The 23,920-nt window shown below is 42.2% G+C and overlaps 1 protein-coding gene across 1 annotated transcript in view; it reads right to left on the reverse strand.

Annotated features, from left to right (window-relative positions):
• The window catches only part of adgra2 (adhesion G protein-coupled receptor A2), a 39,722-nt gene extending 16,337 nt beyond the window's left edge, over positions 1-23,385 (reverse strand). The window contains exons 1-2 of the mRNA XM_052067599.1: positions 22,558-23,385; positions 2,427-2,498 (exon numbers count right to left, since the gene is read on the reverse strand). Of these exons, the coding sequence (XP_051923559.1) occupies positions 2,427-2,498; positions 22,558-22,802 (317 nt within the window). The 5' untranslated portion in view covers positions 22,803-23,385. The remainder of the gene's footprint in view (positions 1-2,426; positions 2,499-22,557) is intronic.
• Between the last annotated feature and the right edge of the window lie 535 nt (positions 23,386-23,920).

A 23,920-nucleotide genomic window follows, 5' to 3' on the forward strand; every position in this document is an offset into this window, starting at 1 on the left:
CTGTAGCACAAGAAAAAACGGGTGACAGCTTGGCGTAGGTGCAGACAAGTGAAGAAATATCAGCAAATCAATTTTGGTCTCCACTGGCACAAGCTCCCATAAGGGAGTACAAAGAAGATAATGAAAACAACAAATTACCTCTTTTCTCACATTTGGGAGATGTTTGCTGAGCTTTCTGGGTGGCAGATCTAAATGTCATGTGGAACTAATATTCCTTTATTGTGTGTTTGCGAAACTAGAGCATCCCGACAGAGACTTTGTGTTTCTTGTCAGCTACCAGGATGCTGTAAAGCTTTACTGACATCTTCAGTTATTTCGAGGGTTATGGGGGAAAAAAATAAAAATAAAAAAACAAAAAAAAACTTTCATGAAGAGCCAACTACAGAGAGCCAGACATGCCACGATGTTATTTGTAAACATTAGGCACGACTGACAAACGATGCCTGTACAAAGATAATAAGTCTGAAAAACATTTTGGGGGAAAAAAATACTTCCAGAGTTAACGCATAGCATGAGACCTTGGGGTACCTCACGAGGGCTTAGGTCAACGAGCTTCAAATGATGAACTGTGTATTTTGGTTGTTCCTATTTTGGAGGGGGGTGCCTTTTATTCCCAAAAAGGATCAGTCTCAACAAGGGGTGTTAAGAGAAGAAGAATGCACAACCATTTAGGGAAGATAAGCGGAGTATTATGATTATGAAAGTTAGTACAGTATGTAGTTGTTTTCATGCTTCACAGTTGTTCTCCTTGTTACTCTTCTGTGGCAGTTAACAATTTCCCGAGGCTAATTCACAACACTGCACCGTTATCATGCTATATGTGTTATGTTTCTGTCTGGTTACGTTTGGTTTTGTTCCCTCATGTGCCCTTTTTTGTCCACCACGCTCCGCCCTTGCCTGCTTTTTGGGGTCCTACGACTACCATCATGCAAAATGTGACAGAATGACCCAAACATTGACTGGATCCTGCAGGACCAGAGGCCCGGTCCCACTGCCAGCCGTTCCTGTTCCCGGCGAGGCAAATGTTGCCGTCACCCTCCGTTCCTGTCCCCGGCGAGGCACGTGTTATGCCCCGTCCTCCCGCCCTGTTTCTACCGAGTCAAGCCATTGGGTGACTTTGGGACGTCTGGGATCCGTCCCTTGAGGGAGGGGTACTGTTATGTTTCTGTCTTGTTACATTTGGTTTTGTTCCCTCATGTCCACCTTTTTGTCCACCATGCTCCTCCCTTGCCTCTTGCCTCGCTTTTTGGGGTCCTACAACCACCACCATGCAAAACGTGACAATATGAAAGTTATGACTGAGTCTTGTACTTTTGAATTAATATTCTAAACTTCTTTTCAAACTTGTAAGATCTGAAATCTTATTTCACGGTTTTTCACTTATCTCAAGTAGTGGCGGGGTGTCTGTATTAATTCACTGCGAAAAACAAGGGATTACTGTCGAGTGCATAAAATAATTTTTCATTGGTGACATTTGGAATTCCCCAGCATTTCTTAGTGTTTAGCTCTGAAGTTCTATTTTACATAAGTCCTTCTCAAATAGTGGGGAGGGATGTGATGCCATGAGGCGCATGTTTGACCCCAGTTAACATGATTTTAATTGTATTTTTTTAATCTTACCGGTAATAATATAAAGAGTATTTTGACATTCATTACAGTAGGTGGCAGCGGTGTTGTTATTTATTAATATTATTTTTATGTCAGTAAAACTGATGCACAATCTTATCTGTTATAGCCTAAAAAAACAAGTTAATAAATTATTTTTTGTAAGTTGATCTATATTTCTTTTTTTTAAATTTCTTTAATATCAATAAGCATACTATGTTATGCAGAGGTGTACTGATAATAATTGTACAAGCAAATTATACTATTTATCATTGCTGTACACATGACCCTCATGAGGTCAAGTGCTCTAGAAATTGGATGGCTGGATAAACAGCAGGCTACGGCTTAATTACACAATTGTTTCATACCTTGATCTGCTAGAAATGAGTGAGGAGGCTCAGCCCACTCGGAGATCAGACAAGGCACAAAAAAATCTCTCCACTGTTTATTTCACTTGCCTATCAGCTGTCTCACTGCTCATGGAAAGAAATAACGGTGCAACTAAAAATGGCTAAAGGAGGCGAAGCTGACAGCCTCCCATGACGAGGGATTTAACCTGACTGAGAATGATTGAGGTGAAACTATTAGAATGTGTCAGTGGAACGAATGCACATCCAGCCAGAGCAGAGGATCATCATCTTCCTTACTGGAGTCAAGCCCACTGAATGGAAGCACACAAGAGCTGCTCAGTTCTCATCATATCCTGTCTGATTTGCTCCCCAGAGGCCCTCAAAGTGAAATAGCAGCTCACACATATGGTGAACTACACACGCAATACACATGCCAGGCTGGTTATTGATAAAGATTGATGAGCTACTCACAGCTTCTCCAGGGCATTAAGTCCAAAGAAGGAGCCATTGTTCAGGACCCTGATTTTGTTGTGGCTCAATATTCTGCAAGGAAACACACACACACAAAAAGAGGATAAATATTCCTTTGAGGATTCATTGAAATACATTTTATTCTGATGACATTTGTTTTCGTGAAAGAGGAGGAAGTCAGGTTTCATCAAGCCGCACGCAACGAGGAGCAGAGTCAACTGCCTATGTAACGGTCACTCGTGAGACAACCCTGACTAGACAACAGGCTGGATGGTTCCAATGAAAGATCGAAAAGAACATCAAGATTATATGCGGAATGCATATCCTGATCATCATTTTGCATGCATTTTGTCCATCAAAAAGGAAGTCTGTCCGCATCAAGCACATGGCGACACAGGCTGTGTTCAATTGGTCTTTTCCCTCGGTCGCCTGTACACGGTAGTCTTATCACTGCACAGACGCACTGGAAGTGAGGCCGGGATAAGTGGCATGGGATCATGGGAAATGGACATTTAGAGTCAACAAGGCTCTTCACTCATCACAATGTGAGAGTGAAGTCCAAGTGGCAGGCGATGGGACTTACATGACACTCTTATGGTGCTGACTGGAGGAAGTGTGGGCGGGCTCCATGAACAGGATGTTTGCTTTGGCTTCATTAAGGTAGACAAGACTTAAGTCGTGGAAAAAGACAACATTTCGGGGTCTGTTTTCGTCGAGACCATATTGGCAAATCCTCATTTTTGTGCCAGGGCAAGTTTAGATTATAGTTTCTGGGAATTTGGCAGACCACGCTGTGATAGGAGGGGCATTGCGGCGGATCGGGGGCATTTTCTTTTATACGCCTCAGCGCACCTGAACATTTAGTGACTGAAAGTAGACTCATCTATGAAAAGCAGATCTAAGTCGTGGCTTAAGTGGTGTATCTCCATTTTGGAGGATTTGATCGAGTTGCAGGCAGGGAAATTCTGAGCTCTGCTGTGTGAGGTGGATGTCATTGTATTTCATTCAAAGATATGACAACAGCATGCATTGAATCCTCTGAATCATTGCAGAAATCAATTTATTGAACACAATATTATTGTTATTATTTTATTCTTACAATCTTTGATATATTTGTAAAATCATCTCCCTGGCTGCAGCACAGCTGGGGAAGTGTGTGTGTGTGTGTGTGTGTGGGGGGGGGGGGGGGGGGGTGTCACACAAAGATGCATGATCGAGGCTGGAAGGCCGAATCCAAGTACCCATTTCATGGGGTACTTGAAGTGTACAATGTACTGTACTTGGACAAACGTACAGTACATTGGACGCATCAATGGCCTGCATGGACTCCAGCGAGTGACTTCTGCTTATGGCATGTAGGTCATGCATGCGCCTCTCTGCAATGAATTTAAATGGTAAAGAGGAGCGGTTTCCACTGGTCAGGAAGCAAATTAGCTGTATTCACTCCCACAATGGCGCAAACGTCCATTTCAACACTCCATTAACACACACAGTAAGACTTGTGCTAGGCTCAAAAAGAAGGCTCTTTGTGGCACCTTCTTCAACTCACTGTAATTTTGTATTATGCTACCAAAGCACATGAAGAACAAGAACCAGTTACATATTTGACTAAAAATGTGAATAGAGCAGCTTATTGTTTCTTTTAATGTGTGAGTCATGCTGGAACTTTTGGCATGCAGCACAGTGTTATGGTGATGAGCCCTTCTGCCTCAAGTTGTAAGGTTCAGCGTTAAAGCCAGGTTAAAAACAATGCTATGAACCTATAATGAACGTATTTCAAAGCATCTTTAACATCATCTTTCCAAACTCATGTTCTTGCACTGTATGTTCTGTTCATGATGTTTAGGACAGTTTTTTTTACATTGCTCACAAATGTCTTCAACTATTTTGTTTGTAAATGATTTTAATTGTTGTACTTTTAATTATATGTTGTTAGTGTATGAAATGCATTACCTATATTCTGTAAATTCCCCCAGTGTCGGACAAATAAAGGATATCTTATCTTATATCAAACAAACGTATAAACCTCCCAGGCGGCCGGTGGTCGACTTGTTAGCGCGTCGGCCTCACAATGCAGTGGTGCAGGGTTCGACTCCTTTGTGTGTGGGGTTTATTCTCTCCGTGCCTGCGTGACTACACTCACAGTCACAACTATGGCGAAATGAGCGTCTAATTAACTTTCCATGCATGTTTTTGGAATGTGGGAGGAAACCGGTGCACCCGGAGAAAACCCACACAAGCAAGGGGTGAACATGCAAACTCGGGGTGAACGTGCTAATCCGTAAACGGCTAACACAAAAACAGTGCTCCTCTATTTTTATTATTTATTTATGACGACAACATACAGCCCCAGAGGAATGTGTTTTCTCTTCTTGTAGCTTGAGTAACATTTTAAGCTTCCCCTCTCTGCAGAATTAAACATGGTATGGTCACCCTCTATGAACCTCACATTATGTTATGTTTTATTGAGTTAAATTTGCTGTTTATGTGATACTTATGTACTCAGGTCTGGACCAAAGGAAAAAAAGAGATACATGGTGCAGACATTTGTTCTCTTCATGGTGTAAGTCGCAACCTGTCTGGATGTACTGTCTGGATGTAAAGTCCACTAATCCTTATAATATCCTACTAGTTAACATAAGTGTCTTTGACACTTGTCATTGCAGAAACTGCTTGCTTGCCATGATGCACTGCGACTGACAAACACAAATATACTCCAATAGTTCAACCTTGACAAAGTGATATTCCAGTTTGCATCGTTGAACACAAGCTTGTTGACAGTTTTGCGGGTTGATAGCCCAGTACGCTGCCTGGTGGTGTCTCGCCACAGGAGGCCCTCACTAGCGCCGCCATTAACACACTTTTTAAGTTTCACAACATTTTCTTCCATACCACGTGACGATTAATGGGGTGTTTGTGACATTAAATGTGCCTTAATCAAGACAGTCGAGCCATGGCTGCACTTTTAAAGGGGATCTGGCTGTGAACAGTCTGTGAACCCCCCCACCACCCCCACTTGTTTCCTGCCACATCAATAAAAAACAGTCAGTTAATGACCTGATTAAATCATGCAGCTACGGTTTACTGGAACAAACTGGCCAGCGCTCACTCCTTTCCTTCCACAAATATTCCTCCAGGAAGAAAAGAAAAGCATCTTGTACGCAAAATCATTTTTGCCTTTCAACAACTCACTGCAATTATCTTCTTTAACTATGAAATAAATGTTGCAGAAATGACTACCGATCGCAACATAACGAAGGTTTTATTCAAGGTGAGGCGGCACTTGCTTTCCAACCGCTTCCAGCAATGCTGCTTTAAGGCAAGCAAAATTGAACAACTTTTATTATGTTTGGCAACGGTGTTTACAACCCGCTCTTGGGGATGCAAAAACCGAGTGTGAACATGTGTTGCTATGCATCAGTCCAGACAGTATGTGCAGCTCAGATGTACTTCATTAGCAAATATAAAACGTTCATGTTTCATGCGTATACAATTTGTGATTTAGTCGCCTTCCTATGTCATCAAATCTGTTAACTGGGGGGGCTGGCTGTTGACCAATCTGGGGTTGCACCCCGCCTCAAGACAAAATTCAGATTGGACAGGTTCCAGCACACGCGTGACCCTAATGGCCCGAACTGAACAAAAAACGGAATGGATGGATGTTATCTGTGGATCCTCCACGTAACATATTTGGTCAAGCTACCAATAGCTAAAATGCACATTTTAACTGGAAAGTTGCCAATCCGATCAATAGTAATTCTAATATTTTAAAACAATGCTTAAATCTTAATCATTTTTGCATCAAATTGAAATTGGTTGGAAATATGAGAGTAGAAAATGGGGTGAATGGCCACACTGTTGTGTCAATTGCAACACTTGATTTAAAAGGCTCACACGGAAGGCAGGAGGATCACTAGGGGGAATTTTCTTCAGTCAACATGCGCAACACAACACAGGGGCAACTGCTACCCATGACACAATGGACAGGTTGTCCCACAGTCCATCATAATGTCATGGACACGGCCTGAATGACATCATAGTGCGGATAAATGACGCACGTCGCCGGAATCTGAACCTCTGACTCCCAAGACATAAGGTCTCTCACTTGACTTTGAGCATAGTATCATTGCTATAACAGAAAGCAGCCCCAAGATGAAAGCTATAGACGTCCGGAACTGGCGCAATAATTCAAAACAGATAGAAGAGGAGAAAGTCCCATCTGGTGAGGGAACACACCATTTAATTCAATGCAGGCAAGTTAAAGTACAGATTACTCTCCTTTGACTCAGCTTATTGTGAAACCGAAAAAACCCCAGAACCCATTAGTTAGATGACTGGCCATATGTTTGGCTCAATATGTATGCAGCGCTCTGTCATCTACAAGAAAATATGGTTTAAACCGTTTGAAGAAGGTTAGAATGTATACCAATGTATAGCAGAGATCATTCTTCAGAATAAGTGTTTGTACAGGTATTTTTCCAACGTGTGAGTCATTTATGATTTGGAGTTTTCTTAGCACCTGTACACACAAAATATGTCTTTCCAGAGGTGGGCCTCTCAAAAAAGTATTGATAAATGATGGGAAACTTAAGAAAAGATGATGGACTAAGCACTGACTGAGGTGGGTTTTCGTCCACCAGTGTAATCGTCAAGTACCGACAGACCACTCAGTCCGTCAATGACAGACACCCGTTTTGCTGGTGATTGACAAAAACAGGCTATGTTGTGTGTTTGTTTGCGGGGCTGAATCCCAGCAGGGTTTCTTCCATACATTCTCTACGGAAACGCTTTGCAGTAGGTGGTGTAATGTGCCAAAGTGCTGTCACCCGCCAATGAGGAAGAAAAAAAAGGAGAAGATGAAAAAGAAAATGGAAATGATGACGATGACAATGCTGACCATTTATAGGCGCAAGTAGAAGTACGACCTACATGAATTGAATTTCATCAGCGCGTTCTCGTTGTAATTAAGAGGTCAACAGATTGGTAAATAAATGAGAAATACATGTGAGAGTTTGTGTGTGGAACGTTCTTTGCGTGGTCACCGTCTGATGTAGATACACTGATATATGCACTCCATGAAGCATTTTAATCAAATTGGATTTTTCATCTGTTGGACTATGGTGAGGTTTTTTTTAGGAGGGAGCGGAGGACAAATTGACTGACCATCACAGTTTGGCTCTGCTTAAAAAACTGACAGACTGCCGATAACAGAAACAAAAATGAGTTCCGTGAAGCTCTCCAACACACAACAAACTTGCAGATTCTCAGAAGTTTTGATTACGTCCAGACTTTGCACCTTTGTGCATGTGTGTGATGTTTAGCTATATTGAGGACATTGTTCTCTTAGAAACAATCAAGAGAGCAACTCTGAGAAAGCGAGCGGCCGACCTCTGTAAACAGACAGAAATAGTCCGCGTTCCCATTAGGCTAAACAGGAAACCCAGCCAATTAGCTGTTTATTCAGAAGGCGACTTCCAGGGTCAGGCCTAGGAGAGAGAGCACTTCCCGGACGGCCATTGAGCAGACGGATCGGAGCAGTGTGTTCAGGCAGGTGGCCGCTGACACGCACACAAGGCCAAACAAGGTAAACACCGCTATGGAAGAAATGTCCTCAAAAGAGTCAAATGAGGCTTTGTGACGGATTAGCAGATGGAGTCATTTAATCGAATTAGCTATACGACACATGGCACAGAGACGCTCTAACGCCGTCCAGACCAACTAAGCACTGTATTTAGCGTCTTTGATTCACTTAAATATTGAGGACCTGCAAGCTAATTGAGTCCATGTCAGCTTTGTGATGAGTGAGGGTTCATGTCAGAGAGTCTCATTCAATGACTTCTTCTAATCCATTTACACATAATGCACATGAGACCAAAACAGTGGAACACCAGAGCCACTGGGTCCAGTTTTTCACGTCATGGTGAAACTGGTAAACAGCATCTGTTACACATTTCAACCCTTAACCCTTAAACCCCTTACATAATTTCTGTGACTCTACTCCTTAGAAACGTCAGCATTCCCAAATAGATAAAAATTGTACAGTATTTAAGGATAACGGTTTTTCTTCTTTCTTCTTCTACCCACAATCTTGCTGCTGTAGACTGTAAATTTCCCCATTGTGGGACAAATAAAGTAAATCTTATCTTATCTTATCTTAATTAAGTCAAACTATAATGACCTATACCGGTCCAGAAAAAAATGTATACATAATATTTTAATAATTAATATTTTATTTTCTGTCACAGTCCAATGAAGAGCAAACGTCTCGAAAATCACAAAGGGCGTGACTGAATACGATACAACGGTGAAAGACTCAAAGTGTTGGAGTAACTATGCTATCAATGCAATTGCTCACCCCCCAAAATCTTATTTGTACCTTTAGCTTATTCTTTATTCCCTGGCATCTCATGAACAGCTATACAGTATATGGTCCACATTACATTTCTAAAACATCAAGACTTTTCCACCGTATTGCTTATCTATAATTTGGATGTTCTACATGACTTAATTTGTTCGTTTCTCAAAGCCAGGTCCTTAGAGACAGAGTTATTCTGTCGCATGGTTCACTTCAACATGTGGCCAACACTGCATACCTGTCAGTAGTGTACACTGCAGCTGCCTTTCAATTTTTCCCCACAGCTGCTTTTGGTTGTGGGTCATTGCGTGTATAATGTAGTTGCGAAGTGTGGTGCACAGCAGCAGCAACAACAGCAGCAGCAGCAGCAGCAGCAGATTTCCAGATCGCAACCTAGTGCAGAAGCGTGTCCGTCCAAACCACAATCAGAAGGTCGAAAAGCCAAACACAAGATGATCTCCTCCCTGCTGCCACTACAGGTTTGGTGACAGAGGTCTCTTCTTTTTACTATTTATTGTACGATATATATACAGGAAATGGTCCATTCCGGTTTGCTATTTGATTTCAGGACATGAATGAGATGCATTAGTGTCTCAAGTGTGTAATCCAACAGGCCTGTGTGGCCTTAAAACATTTTGACATGCGGCACTGTACTTTGTTCTGTGGCGCTCTGCAGCTGAAGGGCTCAATGACAAGATTTATTTTTTTTGGGGGGTGGGGGGGGGCAATTTATGCAGGATAATTGGCAGCACAACATTGTAGCGGTTAGCATGTCTGCTTCCCAGGTGAGAGGTTATGGTCTCCAATTTCTGCTTCAAAAATTAAAAAAAATACAACAACAACAACAAAAACAAGCTCAGTTAATTATCAATAGGTGTTAACCGTTATTTGTTCAAATGTGCTGCAGAAATTGGATGGATGGAAATTTCTACCGTAAAATGCGATATGGGGATTAAGCGTGAAGATAATGATACCTAAACACTGCAACCAGGAGTTATTTCAGCACAGACAAAGCGGCGCAGCTCGAGTCTAATAAAGAGTGTCAAAACAAGCCAGTTGGCCGCTATGTAAACACCATTTAACTCCAGATTTGGTCTTTACACTGAAGGACCACACGTGAGGTGAAAGAGCGAAACCCTTGAAAGAGCCATAAAAGCAGCCTGAATTGGGAGACCAGTGGGAGCCAGATAATGAGAGTGATTTTCCATGAGAGTCTCGTGGCTGAATTAAACTTGTTTTAATTAGCATACTGACTCCATGATGCACAACAGCGCCTGTGTCCCGGTAGTGCTTACGCTCTTGTAAATAAGAGAAGTTTCCGAAGAGGTGATTCAGGTCTGGTGAAAGCGATACAGGCCTGCATCGCGTGACTACTTTTGATTTGTGTATGTTATGGCTCACAACGTTCTACGAAGCGCCGTCCATGTTTTTACTGCTTTTATTCCTCTCCCGCCTTATTTCAAGCGCACCACAGATGAAAAAGATATTTAGTTTTATAAATAGGTATACATCACACACTTTGCACTCCGAGTAATGAGGACAGACATGGTGAATCAACAATACAGGGCGGCCAAACCAAAGATCTCAATGCTCTGTGTTTATTGGATGAGGAAAAAAACATGAGTGAAATACATTTCGCCAGAGTTGAACATGGCAGAATTTATTATGAGGTACACTGTAGAGCTCAGTTGAGTTATGAAATACAGTTCAACCTTCAAGGGCAAACGGTATCCACTTTCATTGACATTGAACCACAACTCATTTTGTTCTGATTTGAAACACACACAATAAAAAAAAAAATGCTGGATTGTTTTCCTAACCCACTGGCTGAATAACTATGGCTTTTCAGCTGATTGGGTTACTTTTACCCAAGGCTGGGTTAAATATTATGACACAGCAGATTGGGTGAAAGATTAAATTTAGGCGGGCTGAAGAGCTGGAGCTGGTCACCGTGTGAACTGAAATTGAAGTAAACTTAATGTAACTGTTAGTGGTTGCTAAATGGCGCAGTGAGTAACTGGGGTTCAAGTCCTAATCAGGGCAGATGTAAAAACGACGCCAATCTTAATCGGAAAGTGTGCTACTGTGAAAATGTTTTCTTTCGCAGAAAATGTTGGTAATAAAATTATTACAGTCGACTACCGCTAAAAATCCTAACCCCAATGTATAAAGAACCCAGGTATATATAGATTAGGTTGGCTAATCTATTTACGGACATAAATGTCACAATGGGGCGGCCCGGTAAGCCAGTGGTTAGCACGTCGGCTTCACAGTGCAGAGGTACCGGGTTCGATTCCAGCTCCGGCCTCCCTGTGTGGAGTTTGCATGTTCTCCCCGGGCCTGCGTGGGTTTTCTCCAGGTACTCCGGTTTCCTCCCACATTCCAAAAACAAGCATGGCAGGCTGATTGAACACTCTAAATTGTCCCTAGGTGTGAGTGTGAGCGTGAATGGTTGTTCGTCTCTGTGTGCCCTGCGATTGGCTGGCAACCGATTCAGGGTGTCCCCCGCCTACTGCCCGAAGACAGCTGGGATAGGCTCCAGCACCCCCCGCGACCCTAGTGAGGATCAAGCGGCTTGGGAGATGAATGAAAAAAAAAAAAGATTAGGGTTAGCTAATACGTACGTGATGCTTGCTGAACCTATCGTGATGTACACTGACATCATAAATGACATCATGGCCTCCACTAAGAATATCATCTGAAATGCAATCGTCATAATTCATGAATAGCTAGATGGAGAGATAACAAGACGACTGAATTATTTTTTTCACTTTGTCACTGGTGTGTCTTCATCCCCACGCGACTTAAAGACAAGAAGCAATCTGCAGTTGAATTTAGATGGAAGATAACATGTTTAATTTTGCCTCTGATGTCTGAGGTTTGGCCAGACACCGTGTGGCTTTTTGGTGATTATAGTTTTAGCCTAGTAAATTGTCATTTTGGGAAACCATGTGTGAGTTAGAGTAGAAAAAGAAAAAAACGGACATAAATATCACACTGGCATGTTTGTGCCAAGCCAGCACAATGTTGTTGATTTTCCTGCCAAAGGGCTATGCCTTATGTGATGCTAATCTCCAAATAAATTGCATCTTTATCATCCCAGTTAATGATGCTTACAATGATTGGTTTCAGGTCTCAAATAAGTGTGTCAGTTGAGTCCTCATCTCCCTTACGGACACTTGCAGAATGGACAGAGTAGGATCATAAGCAGGGGATCTTTCAAACCGGGAGGTGGCTGTCATCTATGTTGCAATGAGTACTTTTGAAGAGGCCTCCAGACCGCGCTGCACTATTCAGCACCCGGGTACGTCCAAATTGCTTACCCCTTTGTTGTAAAAATACAACCTGTGCCCAAGGTCACGGTAGCCCCTTCAGCTCTGAGCTCATCCTCTTGAGAGTCATTGTATTCAATGCAAAAGAGAGACTAAATGCCCTTGGGCGCAACAGGCACTTTAGCGGCAAATGCATGTCAAGATTTGAATGTCCTCATTGTCTCTGAGCCACCGGCGGGCTTGTCGCAACCGACAGAGAACACTGACTGACTACAAGGCCTGTTTAGTACTTGTCATGGGAAGGAGCATCCATGAAATTGCACGCAAAATATTTTTTGTCTTCATGGACTGCGATCGAATGAGTCAGTCCTCTGAGAGACCGCGCTGAGGGGTGGAAGAGATTATTGACTTGCATCCCGAAGTGGGGGGGAGAATAACTTCAAAAGCAAACTAAATGGCCCACAGTCGAGCAAAAATAAACTCAGCCAAGGTGGAGCTGTTACAAAAATATATAAAATCATATCATCATGTAGTGTAATATTTTGGCAGGTTGGTGGAGAGGGTGGGGGTTGTTGTTTAGCAGGATTACACACATAATCTGCTCAAGAACCCATTCAAATTTGGCGAGGATCTGAGAGGTAAAGGTAAGGTGTGGATACAAGTTTTGTTGTTATACTTCACTTGTGCTCGACTTTTAACTAGTGTAACCTTGAGGCTTGCTAAAACGGAGCCTGCACTTGATATGCGCACCCATTTATTATAAGGCATTCTCGTCTTCGCAAAGCAGACGACGCTATAGGCAGTGTGGTTTGTGGTCTGCAGATTTAGATTTATATGCGACCTATCAGATGTATAAATATGGAAAGTGTGCAATTTTAACTGTGGCAGGGTATGTGAGTGTGTGTGCACAAGTGGTCCGAACGCTACTGGTCTAAAATTAAAATCAGGGTTTTAGAAACATCTTTAATTAAGGTGGGGAGGACCGAACGGCTATTTCGAGAGCTGCGGCCGTGCACGCCCTTTCCGCATGGGTGTGTGTGTGTCTGTGTGTGTGTGTGTGTGTGTGTTCAGGCAAACCGGGAGATGAACTCACACACACATGCACACACACACACACACACACACACACACACACACACACACACACACACACACACACACACACACACAGCACATACAGAGGGGAAGGCCTTCTACTTGGCTTGACAATGTGTGCATGAGGAGTTTTCCCAAAGATGGCCAAGCAGTGAGGCCTAAACAAATAGCCCAATATGAAATTCCGCTAAGTGATAAAAGGTCAGAGATAAACCAAAAGCAGGTTATGTTAATGACTGGCTCGCACGAATGCAGTGGTCATGTTAGCCATGTTAAAGTGTTTTTTTAACACCGCTAACGAGGCAATTTGGTGAATTTAGTGGCTTGAATCTGCGAGTGGAATGCGATGGATGCCTGGTGGCACATTGTCTCATTGTTTGGTCTCATAACCAACCTCTGTTTTCTGCTCCTGAGCAAAGGCTCCTGCTGGGAAATTGTATAAAAAAGTGGAACATTTTATCCCGCTTTCTCTCCGAAGCATTTATGACCACACCGTGCCTGGGGTATTGTTTTGAGAATCTGTGTTAGCACAACTACACAGCAAAGTCACAAATCAAAGAACTGAAAATCCACAACAACTTCATCTTTTTGACTGATTGAGTCATATCTTTCTAACCCTTAAGAGGGTAACTGAATATTCAAAATTCTAAGCCCATTTACTTCTATTATATTTCAATAGAAATGCGGCCATTTGATTACAATGGTGCAGTGCAACTGAGTGGCAACCAGCACCCCGCTGAGATCGGCTCCAGCTCATGCCCGACCTGAATGAGCAAAACTGCTTTTGAAAAAGGAATGGATGGATGAATATACTGGAATTGCACCGCATTATAAATCTATAATTAGAAATCTAATGAAACTATGAATACGTTATAAATGCACACACATATGGATGGATAGATAGATAGATAGATAGATAGATAGATAGATAGATAGATAGATAGATAGATAGATAGATAGATAGATAGATAGATAGATAGATAGATAGATAGATAGATAGATAGATAGATAGATAGATAGATAGATAGATAGATAGATAGATAGATAGATAGATAGATAGATAGATAGATAGATAGATAGATAGATAGATAGATAGATAGATAGATAGATAGATAGATAGATAGATAGATAGATAGATAGATAGATAGATAGATAGATAGATAGATAGATAGATAGATAGATAGATAGATAGATAGATAGATAGATAGATAGATAGATAGATAGATAGATAGATAGATAGATAAGAATTGAATTTCAATGTGGGCAATATGAAAGGGTTAAGTTAACTTCGCTTAATGGTCTTATAAAGGACTCCAGCTCATTTTAACATTGCGCTCATGTTTTTGGTCAGTGGGAGGAAGTCATAAGAAAGCAATGCATGCATGGGAACATTCAAACAGTACAATGCAAACGTCTCACTGCTCAAAGAGTAATGGTGAGAGGTGTTCATTTTCATGGGGTTCTAAAAAGCCGAGAGTGACAAATGAGAGTAAGGGGGGAAAAAAAACAAAAAAATAGGAGATGGCGTTGTTGATTTTCATGCAATCAAATCTTTAAAAAAACACTGAAATGTCACTAGTTATGATTAAGGAGGTGCTTAAACAATGTGTGTTTTCTTTTACTAGCAATTTTCTTCTAATTGGAGTGTCCATAGAGAGATATTTATTTTTCCTTAATCTCTTTGAAACTCCGCCGTCGTAATTAACGAGGCCGCTGGCTCACACACAGCTTTCAATGTTCAAAATGTAGCCGAAGTCGCTGAGAGAAATGTGGTGATCTCACTGCACATTAAATCCCTCTACAATAGCTCTTTGTTAGTTTCCAAAAATAAATCATTTGTATGGTCGCCATGAGGTGTTTTTTTTTCCACCCCAAAGTTGGAGTATTATATGCCGTGCTGCCATAGGCTTAGTTAAGGATGCTTTTGCGCGGATCAACGCCTTAAATGCAGCTGTGTGTTTACCTGCAATTATGTGTTATTCATATCTGATCTAGTGCCGTTTATGTGAATGAACAGGGTTGTGTTTCAACAAATTGTAAAAAGGAAGCAAGCAGACATATGTTATTGTAACAACAGATGAATGCACCATTGTCATGCATATCACACACACACACACACACACACATCATATAGCCACAGGCATTCCCAATATAGACAGCCATTATGTCCGTGTGTCTGCATCCATGTGTTTGCAGAGGCAGAACGGGAAATTCGGGGGCCGCTGTGGTCAAACACAGGGAGAGGGAAGTTAGCACTGGCAAGGAAACGTCAAAGTCAGGCATATTTGGAGTAAGATAAGAAGAGTCTGGAGCGAAAGGAAAAACTAAAACAACACTGAGCCACTTGAGACGACTACAACACATCTTTGTGTCCTTGCCAAGGCTTGAAAACAGCACAGCGTTTTAATCAACATGTACGACCGAGCGTTAAGTGAATTCATGGTCGAGATATGGCACAGCACCGTAGGTGCACATCTATGGGGGGGAGGTGGGCGGGGTCGCATTCCCTTGACCTACACGGGCATTATAAAATCCCACCCCGGTGTGGCATTGGCAGGTGCTCTAATGGGCCGTAAGCTCCGAGTATTCAATGTCAGGACTTTGTTTGCTTTTTTGATTTATTGCCGACCGCTGGCCCAGCTCACATGTGTGGAGGAGAGCCCCCTCCTCTCAACACCTTTCCCCCCCACATAAATAAACTGCAGTGCCGCAGGAATGCCTCAGCCCGCCGCTCCTCCTGCTATTGGGATCCTCCCCGCTGATAAGACGACTGCTCGGGACATCTCATTGACGTGCGCGTACTCCCGTCTGGACACACGCTCACGTGCTCAGGCACATCTGCTAGCTCTTAGCCGGCCAACTGCGTTGGGCCGCGGGTTTGAGTTCAACAACGCAGCTCATAGGGAGAAATGACAGCTGAAGGGCTCGGATTGATACTAACCTAGCCGATCAAACATTCTGTCAGTCAAGTTGGTTTTGAGTGAACAGAAGCCAACAGATGTAAGCAATAACACACAGGTGCTGCTTGGATGCGTGCCACTGACAGCAGAAAATCGTAACATAGAATTCGAAGAACTTCTAAAATAAATCAATGTATTGTTCTGAAGTCAGAGGAATGTAAAGTTAGAAGTCAAGAGTTTAAAAATGCCGTGGTGCATTTTTTTTATGCTTGATAGCAGGAATTCTTCACATGTACAGTTCGTGTTTTGCTTTTCCTTTAGCTATTTTGTGTTTTCAGTGTACTTTCTTCCCCACAAAAAAATAATAAAACCTAATAATTATTAGAAAGACAGCTGCATTTGGTATTAATGCATGTTAAATAATCCTTCCCCTCCCTTTGATTTGATTTAAAACTTACTCCAAATGCCAAAGGAGCGAACACGAAGGATGCTGAATCAAAGAGGAGAAATATACGGAGCCCCTAAGGTGACATGGAACGCAAACGTTTCTTTTTTTTTTTGTCGCCTTTGGGGCTCCATAGAAATGCGATTGACAACGGAATCATAATAGGAACGTTATCGCACTTCTGTCTTTGCTGCTCAGTCCATTTTAGTTTTATATTAATCCAAAACTGTCAAAAGAAGCTGTTATTAGTCAGCTGTATTAATCTTCACTTTCACTTTAAATACCAGTAATCCTCCTTCTCTACTTCGAGATTGGTCATTTGTTGTTAAAAGTGGGGTTGAGCACACCACGCATTTTGTTGTTTTAAAGCTTTAACATTAGCATCACTTATACTTGTATGAATGTTAAGAATGCTCGGATATTGTGACGCTTATAATGCTATTTATAATTGTAATGTGAGGAGAAGTGACAAAAAGGCTGCAATTCCCGTGCACGCGACATTAAGAGCAAATGCGCAAAGGGGAATCTCACTGAAGACAAAATTTGGATGGGATTGCCATTCTTATGCTTAACAGCAACCTTGCACTGCAGCTGTCCTGGGTGAGGGGGGCATCAGCCAAGGACGACCATGTTGACCTCACAGCATGTAATTTGGTTCGACACCCACTGGGCCGACACCAACAGTCGGAACAATGATGACAGAATGACGACAAGCAGGCGCAACAAGGCACTTCCACTCTGTTTATCTCGCACTCAATATTAAGGTTTGGAGCGCATCTCATCCTTCCTTTCTCTATATACTGCTTTTTTTCCAGGAGGGCCTTGAAGGTGAAGTCAAGTTTACAATAATATGTTCTATGCCCCCTAACTGCGCAAAACCCTGTATTCTGATTTATATCATGCTTGTGGAATATAAATTAAGTGGAAAAATGTATCCATTTGATCTATCTCAGAGGGTAGACGGTTTCCCATGTCGGTCACTTTTTGTTGACAAAAAAAAGACATCACGGTGCCTAAGGGCCCAGCCGGTGGACGTCGCATGACCAAACCCCCCAAAAAAGGGGAGCCGTGATCGTCGTTATCTGTGGCGCATAGAACATATTATTGTAAAGAAATTTTTTGGCTTGACTTTCCCTTTGAGAATAAATAAATGGCAGCCAGCCCTGCTAACCACGAAACTAGCAGCTACCCACATTACGAAATAATATGATCCACAGTTTGAACAAGAATCCAAAACCAGATCAGCACTCCAAACAAAAGCAGGACCAGGTATGAGAAGTGACCAAATGACTTGACTGCTCCCTCAGTCAGTCAGCATAACGTCAGTGATTATCAGCCAGAAAGCTAAGTGGTAATGGTGAGGTCTGCGTGTGTGTGTGTGTGTGGTAAAAGGAAAGGAGAAAGAGGAAAAATGTCAAATGGTGTTCAACTTTCAGGACTCATGTGTAAAAGGAAATAATGCGTTTCATTTCAGAAAGCACACATTGTGTATCCATCTTCAAGTTCTTTTTTTTCACCCCTCCTTCATGCATAAAGGCTAAGAATAACAAAGTCCTGGAAAAAAAAATGCTACACCGAGGAGCCCTCTTTCGCGCTGTTTGTCAGGGTCTGCGAGGATTTGGAGTCTCCAGGGGCATATACCTCTGAACCCTCAGCCCAACTTCGCTCCTTCCTCTCACAGAATGTCCTTTCTCTTTTTCTCCACCACATGCGCTTTCTCCACTTCTTTCTCGCATGTGCAATGTCCATCATATGGCCTCAGTCGGTCCTGAACAAATGCACTTTTCACTCTCCGCTTATCTGCCTCCGTCTCTCCTCCTCCCCCAGCGAAGCAGCTCCTCTGCAGCCGTGCATAATTAGACCTAAACACAAGCCTGCACAGGCTCACATCTGGAAGGAGTTTGGACATGGCAGTTTCCTACCAAGACGCCTAAATATTTAGGTTAAGAGTTACTGCGTGTGGATGAGCTCGTGATAAAGGGGTGGGAAAGGGAGAGAATCGGGGATCTGGAGATAAAGAAAAAGAGAGAAAGTGCGGCCGATGACTGGAGCGCATGGCTGTCACGAGTATAATGCATCGTTAAAGCAACGATAAGAGTTTATGGGAAGAAGGGAGGTTGTCGTTCAACGTGTTCATGCATTCAGAGTAGCGGAGAAAATAAGAATCCATCAGGAGGAGGTGAAAATATTGTGGCGACCGGTTGCTCCTTTACGGCTGGCAGGGAAAACAAACAGTGAACAAATAGTTTTCATAAACAATTCCACATTGGGATTTCCCAGGAGGGTGAGGGGCCTCAGCCGGAATGTTCGCAGGGGCCAGCTGTTGTGTATTACACGTAGAAACTGGCCCCGGAAGCCTCTGGACCTGCTGAGTCCTCGGGCCCCGCGCCGGCTCAGCGAGGAGGAGAACCCCAAGAGAGAGGGCCGATGCGGGGCGAGAGCCTTCTACCGCCGCACCTGGGATACTCTCCGCAATACTCGGAACGGATCCAGGAATGTCGACAATAATATGAATATGTACGCAGCATCTCACATTCCACATCTGGAGCAAATGTCACGAAAACCCACTGAAGCGTGGCCACCACATAAACTCACTGAATGTGCAGCACCTTCTATGAGGGTGCCGTGAGAAGCATAATTCAGGATTACGTCTCCTAAACACTATTAAAACACTGTCACAACTAAAAGACTGCTATACACCTTGTTGAAATGCTCTCATGCCCATTACTTCAACGCTCACATACACACGACTGAAATGCTTTCATACACACTATAGATTATTTTCACTCATACACTTTACTGATTTTTTTCACACTTATACACACGACTGAAATGTTCTCATACACACTACACATTTTTTTCACCCGCTCACTACTGAAACGCACTCACGCGCACTAAAAGGCTTGCTCTCACACACTATTGAAATGCTCTCATTCTAGCTCATGAATTTTCTTTCACTCATATACACTACTGAAACACACTCCTACACACTACTGAAAGTATTTCATACATACTGCTGATTTTTAAAAGTAATATAGATTATTGGCATGCTCTCATAGGCAGTACTGTAATGCTCTCGTGCACACTGCTGATTTTATTTCACTCACATGCGAGTTTTTTTCCAAATCATATACACGACCAAAATGCTCTCATATACAACACCGAAACACTCTCATACAAACACTACTGAAATACATTTCAGTATTGTATATGAGCGAAAGAGCAACCAGTAGAGTCTAAGAGAGCATTTCAATAGTATACATGAGAACATGATGGGCAGCCTGACTTCCGAAAATGAAGTTATTTTGACAAGAGCAGTTCCTTCCCTCGCGGTATCTACAGAGCGACGCAGAGGAGGAAGCTGTTGCGTGTGCTACGTCGTCAAAAACAAGACAATACGAGAAACCTGTTGAATCATTTGAACAAGTAGCACTCAAGTGGAAAGCATGAAAATGCGAGCAGAGTTTGCACAGCCTGTAAACATTAGCAGTGGAGTCGCTAATAACAAGCCGACAGCCACCGGATGACAGCAGCACTCAATCGTGTCATCTTTTGAAAATAGCAATGAAGCTAACACCCTATGTTGGATCAAAACGTATTGTTTCCATTGCAAGGCGTATTTATTATTCCTAATTGGTCCTTTTCTTAGTAGTTCACTGTGTTATTTTATTTTCTTTTATTCTAGCTTTGTTGTGCAGCAGAATAACACTGTTTGAGAGGAATGAGCGTTAATAAAATGTTGAATTGCTCTATAATTATCGTTGTTGTCGGTACCAGTGCTTTCAAACTGGCAAATAAAAAGCAATGAAAAAAAAAATTGGTTGCCGGTCCGTGAACAGAATGTTCTTGTATCAACCGGTTCGTGACACAAAAAAGATTGGGGACCAGTCGTTTACGTGCAATTGTCCATAAACGAGACGTCAATCTAATATTTTAACAAATAGCTTTTTGTGCGCAGCTTCATCGCAGCACATTAAGTCTTTGCACCAAAACAAGCCAACCATAATGAGTAGGTGGGGCCATGGAAATTATCTTCAATCACCTCAACCACTGCTATTTTTTTCCCCCTCCCGTTTCCAGCAATGTGTTTACCAGATGTATAATCCTGATTTTATTAAGCCAGAAACATACGACTCTATAAATGGACCACTGGCTGACTTTAGTTTTCCCGGAGCACAAATCCACCTACTTTACCTCATGTCTTGACTCCAGTGGCGCCTTTTCTTACAGTGCAGCGACTCTACTCACACTGTGGGAACGAATAAACTCTGAGAGCAGCTGCGAAGAAAGTATTTCAACTCATTCCTATTGAGTGTACACCAACACCACCCAAATATGTGTCACCGATAGATTATGAGCCCCTTCATCACTTAAAATTGTATGTTTTGGCACAGTTCTTTCAACTTAAATCCAAATAGACCACACAAATGAGTGCATCCCAGTATGAACATATCCGACTAAACTGGAGCTAAATTTTTATGCTGTCATACCGCTTTCACAGGCTACACATTTCTTTCCTCTGCGCAAGGTAATTGGGAGTCATATTTAATGGAAGCAGTCAGAAATGAAATGTGTTTGTGTTTATTCGCATGGAAGGGGAGGACTGTTTAAAGTGACAGGTTTATGTCAAAGAGGTGGGACTGCATGATGGTGTGGTGATGATGATGATGATGATACGGTGCACACAGTTGGCTCAAATTAAGGCCAAAGTAATTCAAGATGCCCACTTTAGGTCATCATGTATCATAATTGTAGCAAGTCCTTAATACAAAAATCAGTTCAATGGGTCACAGTTCTGCATGGGCCTAATGTGTTTACATGCAGAATATACTTGCAAAATGTAATAAGGTCCGCTATAAGAATAGTATTTTTTTTAGCCTTTGCAAAGCTAATAATGTCAAGTTAGACAAAGAGGAAGTCAGTCGACAACTTGATGATTATTGTGGTTGAATAAATAATCTTTTGCCACAACATTTGGCACTTCAGTTAAAGACAAAATAGCCCAAAAAGAACTTTGTTGCCACTTAAATAAGCTCAAGAGAAGATGTAATTACATATGGTGACCATCACAAGAAACATGTGCCCAAATGCATTGTATTTTGTAATGCTGAGAGGGTTTTATAATGAAGTACAGTCTCTTCTAAATTCCCCAAAAAGTATTTTGTCCCTGTGAGGTGTGCTAAACATTAGTGCAACGGAACGGAAAAAAATGCTGTGTTGAAATCACTGCATTTTGTTTTGTCACGAAACATAATCCTTTGTCTTCAGATCATTTTTTTAAAGACTATACATCTACTTCGATTTGATTGTGTGCTGCCAAAAGACAAAATAAAACTGTGGAAATAAAACACAACATTTTGTGCAGTGGTATGTATTTTTGTGAACGGCAACAAGTTGCTAAATTAAAAACCTACTGACATTGTCATGCATCAGTCAATTCATCAATCGTGAAATGAACGGATGGTAATAACTCAAATTAAACCACAAAGACGTGCTTACTGAATATATCAGCAGTACAAGTTGGCAGTCTATTCAGTTGTCAGATTCTAAATTCTTTGTTATCGAGTGTCCGGGTTACTTGATTTGAAATTAGAGGATGGGATGAGGTCAATGGGTGAATTAATGGTAATCAATTTCTTCGATTGAGATGTTGTTATAGGTGTCAAACTCAGGTCCTGGAGGCCCACTTTCCTGCATGTTTTCCAAGTCTCCCTGTTGCAACACACCTGGTTCAAATGAACAGGTTCAACGTCAGGCTTACGCAGAGCTTGCTGATGATCTGATCATTTGAATCAGGTGTGTTGCAACAGGTACAGTTGGAAAACATGCATGACAGCGGCCCTCCAGGACCCGAGTTTGACACCTATGTTATAGACAAAGCAATAGCCTGAAAACAACAACAACAACAACAACAATAAGCATGCACTGTTCGTTCAGATAATTTTGCACCCCTCTTATCTAATCCGTATAACAACACTTAAAACACCGCCTCTTTGCTAAATATACAATTAAATGAAGTTATAATAATAAAGAAAGTGCTGTTTTGCAGGTCTCGTCAACTCACAAAGTGACGGTTCTGTTGGGCAGCAGGCTGGCATCGGGGGGTTCGATCAGCTCCTCCTTGCCGCAGCTCACCCTCCGCCCAAGGGGCTGGGCTCCGTGCGCCTTGGAGCGCTCCTCCGTGCAGCTGCAGCCGAGTAGCCCGTGGCACGCTCGGGACTGCCGCGGCCCGAGGGCGGCCAGGAGGAGCAGCAGCATCAGTACCACACGACCCGGCAGCACAGGGATGTCAAGACCGGGCGCGCTCATTGTCCTTGGGCTGGATCTCAGCTCAGCCTCAGGTCAACCCATATCTCCGGCATGAAGCCTCCAGAGGGGGTTCGGGAGTAAAGTTGTTCTCGATCCCAATATTACAAACGTAGGGAGAGTTTGCTGTACAACACACCAGTCGGTCCTTTTAAAAAATAAATAAATAAATCACACACTGGTCCCGTTATGAGCGTTCCGTTAAGTCATGGCGGGGCGCGGCGTTCCTTTGGCTCCAAATGTTTTTTTTTTTTTGTTTGTTTTTTTTTAATCCAATGGAAAATCCAACTCCGGCTTTCTACTTACTGCGAGTGTCCAGATGAATCCTTTCTCAAACTTAATCCAGCAGTTGATGAAAGTCACGACTCGGCACTCAAAGTCACACTGACATCTGTATGAACGAGTGAACCGGAGATGAGAAAAGTTTTCCAAAACTTTTTTTCAAAATTGCTTCGCCTCTTTGAAACTTTTTCCGCCCCTTTTCTCTTCCTCCAGTGCAACCTCAGCAAAGTAGAAGGTAGAGAAGTGGCGGTGGGATGGTGTTGATAGTTCCAGTGTCAAATCCTAATCTAGTGGCTCTTGCTGCTCGTTTGCCCCATTCGCTTGGTGCGCCCTAAAGTCGTCTCCCAGGTCCTAGCGCTTCCCTTTTCAGCAAATCTTCTCACAATTTCCATTTCCATTTTGTCAAAGGTAACATGAAAATATTGGCACTAGGCTAAAGTAAAAGTACGGATACTTGTAAAGAGCAGGTGCACTGATGGTTTTTACTTTCAGTAAAATTGTATAGATTGTGAAATACCCCTAATAGAGAAGTCTAGTCAAAATCTTGACAATAATGACACTGGTATCTGTTTTTTTAATTGAAAAAAAGGTATGCAATGTATTTAAATATATGTTTATAATATAAAAACTCATCCCAAAAATTTATCATTTTTTAAATTTGAAACGTATTAACTGGTACTGATGCAAGCGCGTAGTCGTTGACTCAATACAAATGTAGATAAAGTTGCCAGAGTCGGAAAGGAACTCCATTGTCCACCCCGAACAGCTGTAAACACAAATAGTACTCATGACACATTAGCATTTATCCTCCAATTAAAAACGTTCAAAGTTTAGATCAC

Source organism: Hippocampus zosterae, chromosome 6 (genome assembly GCF_025434085.1).
Source record: "Hippocampus zosterae strain Florida chromosome 6, ASM2543408v3, whole genome shotgun sequence".
NCBI classification, from domain to species: Eukaryota; Metazoa; Chordata; class Actinopteri; order Syngnathiformes; family Syngnathidae; genus Hippocampus; species Hippocampus zosterae.